This window comes from Coffea arabica, chromosome 9c (assembly GCF_036785885.1).
Source record: "Coffea arabica cultivar ET-39 chromosome 9c, Coffea Arabica ET-39 HiFi, whole genome shotgun sequence".
In the NCBI taxonomy this organism is placed as follows: domain Eukaryota; kingdom Viridiplantae; phylum Streptophyta; class Magnoliopsida; order Gentianales; family Rubiaceae; genus Coffea; species Coffea arabica.
In genome coordinates, this window is record NC_092326.1 from 5,527,623 (window position 1) to 5,538,534 (window position 10,912).

Genomic DNA, 10,912 nt, shown 5'->3' on the forward strand with positions numbered 1-10,912 from the left:
TTTTGTTTGATTCTTTTGTCCTCAAATTGCATTTCTCCTTTTACACTTCATATTTTATTTTCATCACTCTAAATCATCATCAATCATCCAAATATCTTCTCAATGGTCTTCATTTGATGATTGAATCATTAAACCTGTAAAATATGAAATTTTTACCATAAAAATCCATAGAAATGCAATTTTCACACTTTAACCACAAAATGCATATTTTCACTAGAATCTTAGTTAATTATTTATAAAACTAAATAAAATACACCAAAACTAACCAATAAAGCACACTAAAAATACGTAAAATATACTCTTATCAGAAGCCAAGCAAACATCCCTATAGTACTGAGGTGAACCCAAAAGAAACTACTATGGCTGTGACTCTTTATTCGGGGAAAGTATTGAATGATCCTATCATTGAGTCCAAGACTAAATCAAGTGAAAAGCAAGATAGGAGCGGAATTGCTATTGAAAGTCCAGGAACTGGTGATTCGAAGAATGGTTCAGGTGAAAAGACTGAAGGTGAAGACAATCAACATATGAAGGTGCTTGAGGTGAAAGCTTATGTGCCGCCCATCCCTTTTCCCCAAAGGCTTAAGAAAAAGGCAATTGATGAGCAATATCAAAAGTTTGTGGAGATGCTCAAGAAACTTCAAGTGAACATGCCTTTTTTTGAAGTTCTTGCTAATATACTTGCTTATGCAAAGTTCTTGAAGTGAATAATGTCTAAAAAAAAGAAATTAGAAGAATTTGTAGAGGTGTTTCTTATTGAGAAATGTAGTGTAGTGCTACAAAATCGTTTTCCTATCAAGATGAAAGATCCAAGGAGTTTATTATACCTTGTCAATTTGAACATATTCTTGTTGATAAATGTTTATGTGACCTTAGATTTAGTGTTAATTTGATGCCTTTATCATTTTTCAGAAAATTGAAGTTTGCCAACCTAATACTTACTCAAGTGATTCTACAATTGGTTGATTGTTCAGTGCGTTATCCAATGGGTATTGTAGAAGATCTATTAGTTAACGTTGATAAATTTTATTTTCCTGTTGATTTTATTATTCTTGATATGGAGAAAGATATTTCTATACTTATTATCCTTAGTAGAGGGTTCTTAGTTACGAAGGGAGCTAATATAGATTTACTTGAAGGAAAATTAACTCTAAGGGTTGGTAAAGAGAAAGAAGAATTTAATATTTTTGAACCCTTAAAGTATCCTTCTTATAAGGAATCTTGTTCCTATATTGCTACTACTGACGATTTGTATGGTGAAAAATATGTCTTAGAGCAGCATATGGGATTTTTGCCTTTGCATGATCATTGTTCATATTCTTTTTTGGCGGTCCGGAAGCGCAATGTTGATGTGAACAGTTATGCAGTACTGCGGGCACATAAATTAGAGGAAGTGCAAATGTCTGAATCATTTCATCTTCCTTGAACTTATCGGCTTTGCCTGACTGAAGACATAAGACTTAGTTCTTATTGGGAGGCAACCCGACTTCTTTCTAATTTTATTTAATATTTTCCTTGTTTTTGGGATTAATGGTGGTGTTTATTTTCTTAGGATTTTATTGCTTTCTAGTTTGGGTTATTTGGTGGTGTATTTAACTCCTATTTGTAATATTTATTTGTCCTTTTACAGGTTGGTAGGATGGCTATATGAACTTGACTATTAGATGATAACGCAACTTCTCTTACCCCACTTGATCTTTGGCCCTCTATTTGTTATCAGGGGAGTTTCACTTTCAGCTCTTTTCTTGTTATTATTTCTTTAATTTATCTCCAACATTGAGGACAATGTTGTCTTAAGTGTGAGGAACGGGTGAAAGAGTAAAGTGAAAGTTTTGGTTAAAATTTTCAAAATTTTGTTCTTATTGTTCATTCTTGGATATACAATGGCTTATATTTCAAGATTTATTATTGTTAAAATTTATTTATATGTTCAGTGTTAAATAGTGTTATGTTAGAGTGTTTCTTTGGTGAATATTTGGTATTTTGAAACATTTTCAACTTTTGACTAACTTTTCTAGGTATTGTAATATTTTTCTAGCATTTTTCTTGTGAATTTGGCCTGATTATTAATCTTAGTTCTCCATGATAATGAGAAATGAAGCATGGTTTTATGTTATTGTTGGTGTTGAATGTTTATTTTATTAATTTGACTGTACTCCGTTGGTTATCGTTACCTAGTAACCGGGGGTCTTCACATAAAAATATCGATTTTCGGGTCAAAAAGTGATGATAATTATGAGTATGTGATTCTTTAGCGGTGAAGTTGAGTAACCAGACTTTTTTATTTAGGAGATGTTGGACTTTGCGTCAAAAGGATTAAATGGCTGAGAATTAAGTACATTCCCCTTGTTAAAAATATAAAAAAGCTTAAATATGGGGGAATTTGAAGAAGAAAAAGAGAAAAAAAAAAAGAAAAAAGAAGGAAACAAATATATGAGAATTAACCTAATAGCCTGTGGATCCATATAGTTATATATCTGAAATTTTGCTTAATAGTTGGGCTGTTTGCAAGGAAATGCTTGTTAAATATTTTATATCTCTAATTTAGTTAGTGGGAGTTGAAATAGTTGATGGTGTTAAAAGCTAATTGAACAAGTGTTCCTTTGGTTTTCACTATTGACACTTGACACTTATTTAGAATGATTGCTCTAAGAATGATAGCCTTGAATATAGCCATTGCTTGTATTTAGTGGATTTTGTCCTTGTGCTTGAGGATAAGCACAGACTAAGTATGGGGGGAATTTGTTAGGGTATAAATGGTAGTGCATTTATGAGTATAAGTTGCTAGTTAACCATGTTATTTGAACTTTATCTTAAATAGAAGCTACTTAATTTTGCTCTTATATTGTTTTAATAAGTGAAAAGTTCAATTGGAGGGAAAACGGACTAAAAACGTGGCACGAAGAAGTAATGAAAGAGGAAAAAGTCAAGAGGAAGAGGTTTCATAGGAACGACATATTTCTATATTTTGGCGATAACTTGAGCTACACGTATTGGATTGAGATGATTCTTGCTTCTTCTTGAAGCTAAGAGAACGCTCTACAAATGTTATGAAGCATCAAAGTCTGGGTTTCATGTTTTCATAGCCAAATATTCAAAATACTAAAGTATAGTTGCGCTGCAAAGTTCTTCTGACCAATTATCAGTATTTTGGACATATCTTAGCAGCCAGACCTCCAAATGACTTGATTCTTATAGAGTTTGAAAGCTAATTCAAAGGGGTACAACTTTCATGGTCGAGCAAAGCTGATTCGGCCTTGATGATAGAGATTTTTGGCCTTAAAGTGGATCCATGCACAGATCTGAAGCGATCTGTCTGCGGATCTTCAATAACTTGCACCGATGTTCATGCTGGAGTTGTTCTAGTCAAGTCATCGATGGAACTCCAGTGCCGGAGTTTAGGCCGGTGTTTGCATTGGTGTTCATCTAAAAAATGCATGAAATTGTCATTTCTTAGCTCCAATAAACCTAACCCTACCCCGTTTCGAATACTATTTTAAGAAACTATAAATAAGGGCTATCTAGGACGTTTTTAGGGGTGGAAACATTAGTCTATATTAATTTTAACATCTTTTCATAATTTTTTTTTTTGGTGTGTCTCGCAGGGAGTGGACCCCGCAGACTATTCACCACCCTCAGCAACTTGCTGGCAGCAAGGTTCGAACCAGGGACCTGAGGCTCCATCTTCAGCAACCTCAACCACCAGACCAAGTCCCTGAGGGCTATCTTTTCATAATTTATTCCTGAGAGATCAAAATCAAACGAAGGCGAATCAATGGAGCATGCAAGGAGAAGATTGGAGCAAGCAACTGAGAAGTTTTCTTACTCTTTTTTCTTATCTTTGTAGCAACTGTTTGAATTCATGGTTTTAATTTCCAATCATGTTGAATTAAATTGTTTTTAGGGTTAGGGTTTTTATGAAAGAATTTGATTAATTTTTGTAGTTTAATTTCTTGCCTTTTGCTGTGATTTATTTATTTTGATTTAATTACATGTTTATGCTTAGCCACTATAGACATGCTCTTAGGATTTGTATTGAACTAAGAAGGGATATACAATTACGCACTAGCTAAATAAACATATTTACCTAATCACAAGAATAGGTTAGGATTTGTATGACGTATTTATATCACCAAAGTTCTTAAAGGGTTTAATTGAATAGTTGCAATCTTGAGAGAGATGTAGGAGTTAATTGGGCACACTTTAGATGTATCGAGAGATAATTTAAAATACAATTGTGTGATGCGTTCATAGTTTGTTAAGAAATTAACTAGGTGATTAATTCAAATTTTGGATTAAAACTTGAAACTCTAGACTCGCGTCTATTGTTTTCTCACCACTACTATATTTGAATTGATTAGTCCTTTATTGTTTTGTTGGAAAAAAAAAAAACCACTCCTTGAATTTAAATTTTGTTATTTTAGAATAATTAAAGTAGAAAATTAACTCGTCCCTATGGGTTTGACGCTGGAATACTCCAGGTAAATTATAACTACAATCGACCCTATGCGCTTGCGGGAAATCGTCGATCAGGTAGTTAGTGAGGCTTGGGACAAATAGCAGATAGGGTCCAAATTCTTCAAATTCCACCACAAAGTTAAGGAATGCAGAATTGCTCTACTTAACTGGAACAGAAAGCTAAAAATCAATGCACAAAAAGAAATACAAGATTTGAAATAGAAAATTAGTGAAGTCAAAAGGGGAGATTATCAGGGCAAAAGAGCACAAATTGCTGGCCACATAAAAAGCTTGCAGAGGAATACAAAAAAGAAGAGATGTTCTGGCACCAGAAAGCAAGAATTAACTGGCTAAAGGAAAGGGATAAGAATATTGGATATTTGTGTGCTGTGGTAGAGGGGAGAAGAAAAAGGAACAATATCTCTACTCTCCTGAAGGAGGATGGACAGTGGTGTGGTAGTGTTGAGGAAATTGAAAAGGAGATTACAGGATACTTCCACAGCCTTTTCACCTATAGTCAACCTGAAGCTTTTGATATAGTATGATAAGCTATTCCATTATCAATCACAAACCAAATGAATCAAAGGCGCACTAGACCTATCACAGAAATGGAAATCAGAAAGGCAATGTTCTCTCTTAATCCAAACAAGGCCCCCGGGCTGGATGGTATGACTCCAGTCTTTTTCCAAAAATTTTGGAATGTCATTAAAACTGATCTTATTGCTGCAATTGATAGTTTCTTCCATTCTGGTAATATTCTGAAAGCTATGAATGAAACTGTCATCACTCTAATACCTAAAGTTGATGCTCATATAAGTGTTTCTCTATTCAGACCAATAAGCTTATGTAATGTTGTCTATAGGATCATCTCCAAAATTTTGGTTAACAAATGAAACCGTTGCTGAATTTCTGCATTAGTCCAAACCAATCAGCTTTCATTCCTGGTAGGCAGATCATTGATGATGTGATAATTGCTCATGAAGTTGTTCACTATTTGAATAGGAGAAGATATGGCAAAAATGAATTTATGGCACTTAAACTAGATATGTCTAAAGCCTTTGATAGAGTAGAGTGGAACTTTCTGGTAAGAATCATGGAAAAAATGGGGTTTTGCAATACCTGGATAAGATGGATTTTAACTTGTATTTCCTCCGTGACATATACTTTTAACATCTATAGGGAGAAAAGAGGGTATGTGAGGCCATCTAGGGGATTAAGACAAGGGGATCCTTTATTCGCTTATCTATTTTACTGGTCTCTGAAGGTATTTCTAGCTTATTGAAAACTGCCATGAACAACAAAAGAATCTCTGGGCTAAAAATTGCTATTGCAAGCCCTGCCTTATCCCATCTTTTCTTTGCACACGACACCCTCATTTTCTGTAGAGCTAACAAAGAAGAAGCAAGAGAGGTGATGCAGGTTCTTAAAGTGTATGGAGAGGCTTTTGGACAGATCATAAACGCAGAAAAACCACGGGCCTTCTTCAGTAAAAACACAGATGACAGAAGGAGAAAAGAGGATCTAAACATCCTTGGAGGAATGAAGCAGGTGCAATAGAGCAAATATTTGGGACTCCCAATGGTAATTGGAAGATCCCAAAAAAGACAAGTATTTAACTACATAAGATAGAAAGTTATAGGAAAACTTAATGGTTGGAAGGAAAAGATGCTAAGTCAAGCTAGGAAAGAGGTGTTGCTCAAATTTGTGATACTAGCAATGCCTAACCATGCTATGAGTTGCTGTAAATTACTAGGAGGACTATGTAAGGAGATGGCAAAATTCTGGTAGGGAACAAAAGAAGGTGAGCACAGAATACACTGGACTGGGTGGAAAAAATTGTCAGAAGTGAAAGAAAAGGGTGGACTTGGTTTTAGGGATTTGCAAGATTTTAATGTAGCAATGCTGGCCAAGCAACTCTGCAGAATAATCACTAAACCGAACTTGCTGTTGAGTAAGGGGTTTTTATGGCAGATATTATAAAGGGAAGCAAGACCAAACTTGCTATTTGGGAAATGGAAGCAAAACCAGGTGATTCATGGATGTGGAAAAGTATCCTCAGTGCAAGGAAAATGCTAGAAAGAGGAACCAGGAAAAGAGTGGGGGATGGGAAGACAATTGACATATGAAATGATAGGTGGATCCCTGATAGAGAAACAGGAAAAGTTCTGACACCAAAATCTCATGCATGTAATGTAAGGAAAGTGCAAGAGCTAATACAGGATGGAAAGTGGAACCTGGACCTAATGAACACAATCCTGAATGAAGAAGATTGCAAGAAAATAGAAAAATACCAATCAGTGTTTGTGCAAGAAAGCATAGGATTGTATGGCCTTTATCAACAACTGGCCAATACACTATGAAAACTGGATATGTGCTAACCAGAGAGATGCAGAATGAATAAGGCAGAGTGGCCCAAAATGTAGAAGGAAACAGCAGAAATGAGCAAAACACTAAGACATGGAAAGCTGTTAGAACTTGAACATTAAACATAAGTTGAAACACTTTATATGGAAGTCTCTACATAGAGTTCTGCCTCTAAATGAAATCATCAGAAGCAGAACAAGAAAAGGGGAGGATAAATGCCCATGCTGTGGGGAAGCAACAGAAACATTGGAGCACATGATGTTTTCTGCCAACATGCTGAATGGATATGGAAGGCTGCACCAATCAAGTGGGATGGGTTGCATTCCTTTAGGCAAAATTTTCTGGCTATGGTGGACCACTTTGATGGAGGCAAAGGAAAGAGAGGATGGGGAAGAACATATTGCATTAACTCTAAATATCCTATGGCAAATATGGAAATTCAGGAATCAATGCAATTTAAAAAGGAGTCCAGGCTTGACAGCACAAAAGGCAACATATGAATGGCAGGAGTATAGGAGGGCACGCGCGTGCGGGTGGGGGGGGGTGTGTGTGTGGATAAAGAGCAAGATGGAGAAAACAGCAAGCAAGGTGCTGGAGTCAGATGGACAACACCTGAAAGGGGAGTGATAAAGATAAATACAGACGCAGCTTTCAACCAAAGAAAGGATGTTGCAGGATGGGGAATTGTGGCTAGAGATGATAGTGGTAAGCTAGTAAGTGCTTGGGCTGGAAAAGAAAATAAGCATAGTGAACCAGCAATAGAGGAAGCAACAGCAGAACTGCACTTTTGAAGGCAAAACAAAAATGCTGGAGAAACATTTGGATACAATCAGACTGCAAAGTTGTCGTAGATAGGATTGAAGAAGATTGCATTGGGGATCCAGTGACTGGGACGATAGCTGAAGACATCAAAAAGCCTAAGCAAGAGTTCTGTAAATGTTATTTTTCCTTTATTAATAGGAAAGATAACTATGTTAGTCACCATTTGGCGAAATTTGCCTTAAATTAGTGAAGTGAGTTGGGAACAGTCTTTCCCTCTTTGGCTCAGTTGTCTAGACAGAAATGATGTAGGAGCAGTTGCTCCAACGTTGTAAGTACATTTTATTTGCAATATAAGTTCTGTTATCGTTTGGGAAAAGAAAAACAACGTAAACTAGACTTACATGGAAGCAGTAGCACAATACACAACTAGAAATCGACTCCAATTATACCAAAGCAGGTACTTAGAAAACATTGGACTAACAATAGGTATCTAAAAGACAAGGACTAATCAATACAACGAACATATGACATGCATAAGAAGCTGTCTTTTCATAATGGAAACAAGCATAAAAATTTCTTAGAAGTGAGGTGCATAACATTTTAGTGTTAATGTGAGTACAAAGGCGGAACTGAGCAAGCAAATGAAACAACTTATAATTATGAAATACAGCAAAAATTTGGTCAATCAAAACAAACGCAACAACAAACAAAGGGTCTAACAATGCAACACTTGCAACGAATTACACATGGAAAACAAACGGAACGTTGAAGACCTCATTTTCAAAGCTAGTAACTTAAAATTTTTAATATTCCAATTTGCTTTCATCGGATGATTGACCTGACCCAAAAGTCTTTTAGTCAAATCAGGCAAGTGTACTCACAACATTGTGTCATGTGATAAAATGCAGGAAATGGGGTTCATCAGTTCCAGTTCTCTCCAGTTGTTGTAAATTGATAGAATTTCAGTACAAATCAGTATAATTTTAGTGTACATGTGAATTAGGGTTATTATCACTTTACCTTCTTAACGTTTGGTGCTACTATCAATTTCCCTCTTAACGTTATCTTTTAGTCACTTTACTCCCAAGACTAACGGTCAAACTTAACAGAGTTTGTTAATTAAAGTGAAAAGACATGTTTAACTCTTAAAATTATTACCATTTTACCCCCATAAAATATAGTCTCATTATCAATTTACCCCATAGAATTATTTTTTCATCAATTTATCCTACCATTAAACTAACTTAGCAAGTTAAAAAACTTTAGAAGAAAATGCCCTCCTCTTTGCATAATAAAAATAATAAAAAATTTAGAATGACTCTTCTCCTGTTTAGTATCAGGAAAAAAGTCAAAGTAATTTCTTTCTTCTTAGCAATCTTATTAATACTGAAAAAAAATAGAAAGATGGAGAGGGGGAGGGGGGAGGGGGAGGGGGAGGGGGAGAGGGAGAGAGAGAGCTCAATACTTTTTTTAAAAATTACAAATAAGAAAGAATTAAATTATTTTATTATTTTAAAATTATTTCACTTTTTTGTTTACCACCAAATTCCAATCCTAATCTCGACAACCTTAAAGTAATACGATAATGTTAGACTTTTCTTTATTTTATTTTTTTTTGCAAAATCTAATTTTTTGTCTCCTTCTTTCTTATCTCCTTTTCTTTTCCGAGTATTAATAAATGTGAAAAAAAGAAATTTGAGAAAATCTTTTTATTTTTATGTTTTTCGATCTCTTAAAGTGAAAAAAAAGGAAGAATAACCATTCCAATTTTTTATTTTTAATTATATATAAAAGGGTAAATATGTTTAAAATTTTTTGACCATACTAGTTAGATTAATGATGAGTTAAAATACTTAGAAAATAATGTTAGGAACCAAAGTGATTGTATCACTATAATCTAAACGAATAAAATGATAATAACAATGTAGCAATGCTATAAAATAAAAGGGTATTTTTGTTCAAAATTTCTTAATATATTGAGTTGAATTACTCATGGGGGTAAAGTGACTAAAAGATAACGTTAGGGGGTAAACTGATAGTAGTGATATAGTTTAAGGGGATAAAGTGATAATAACTCTATGAGAATTATTACTGATTTGGTGCAAACTCACGGTAACACTAATAATATATTAGTTTATACTAAAACTGTGTCAGTTTATACAATTAAACGGAACTGAACAGAGCCTCAACTGGAGAGGCCCTGACCCATAAAATGCACAATCCTAAGCTCTCTTACTTTTTAGTCAATTGCTTGAGTCGTCAACAATCCTGTGCAAATCAACTGCTAGTTACTTAAAGAGTTTAAGTCCACCAATTAGCTTGTTATTGGAGTCTGTCGACTTGGGGATGAAACAACACTTTTGAAATAACTGTTGTAGTGTTTTGACTACAAAATTAAGAGTAATGATTTGGTGTTGCATTCAACTAAACCAAACTATGTACGTAGTCTTTACCTGCTAAGGAGGGCATAAGTATGTTGAATTGTCTCATGTTCGGATTAATCAATCATTGGTTGAGTCCTAACACTTTTTCCTGGATCAGGTCCACATGATACATCTGCAAATATGGATACCTTTATGGTAGGAACCTTCCTACCATAGGCAGCTCCTCAGAACGTGACACGTGTATTTGTAAAATAGAAACTCATGAACCGTTATATTGCAGTGGTAATGCACATGGAGACAAACCAAATATGACATGTCCGGATGCAGCCTTTTTTCCCTTTCAATTCCTTCATTCACTGTGCATTATTTTCCCACTGCTTTATTACATTTAAAAAATTATGAAACTATAATTTTCTGCACCTAATATACCAAACAATTTAATAAAATTAATAACAACATACCAACAATATATACCCATGACATAAATATACTAAGCAATTATAAAAATTATTAGGATTATATAGTTACTTTAGAAGTTACTCCCAAACACCGTGCAACTAAATTTTTTATTCAAACTAATGATAGTACGAAAAAAAGACTAATTAATGAAAATACGATCTCAAAAAATTTTTAATTCACAGTCACAATATGTTAATTCGTAATAAATATAAAAAAGTATGGTACTTTGATCATACAATGAAGGAAAACCATAAAAAGCAGGCCATTTACGGGAAAAGTTTTCATTAATAAAGTGCCAATAACTAAATTAGTAATTTTTTTTATTTATACATAATTAATTTTTTTTTTACATTTCCACAAAAAATAAATGAAAATTTTTTTTATCAAAAAAGTACAAAAGTCAAAATGATTAGTCTAAAAGGAAAAGAAATAGCAGATATGTACAGTACTTGTATTTCACGTTCGAAATGCTACAATGCTGTTTT

General features: G+C 34.3%; 1 protein-coding gene across 1 annotated transcript; it reads left to right on the plus strand.

Annotated features, from left to right (window-relative positions):
• Positions 1–359: 359 nt before the first annotated feature.
• On the plus strand, positions 360–1,426 carry LOC140014089 (uncharacterized). The gene is made up of 2 exons (XM_072064484.1): positions 360–703; positions 913–1,426. The coding sequence occupies exons 1-2, from the start codon at positions 360–362 to the stop codon at positions 1,424–1,426; spliced, it is 858 nt and encodes a 285-aa protein (XP_071920585.1).
• The last annotated feature ends 9,486 nt before the right edge of the window (positions 1,427–10,912 follow it).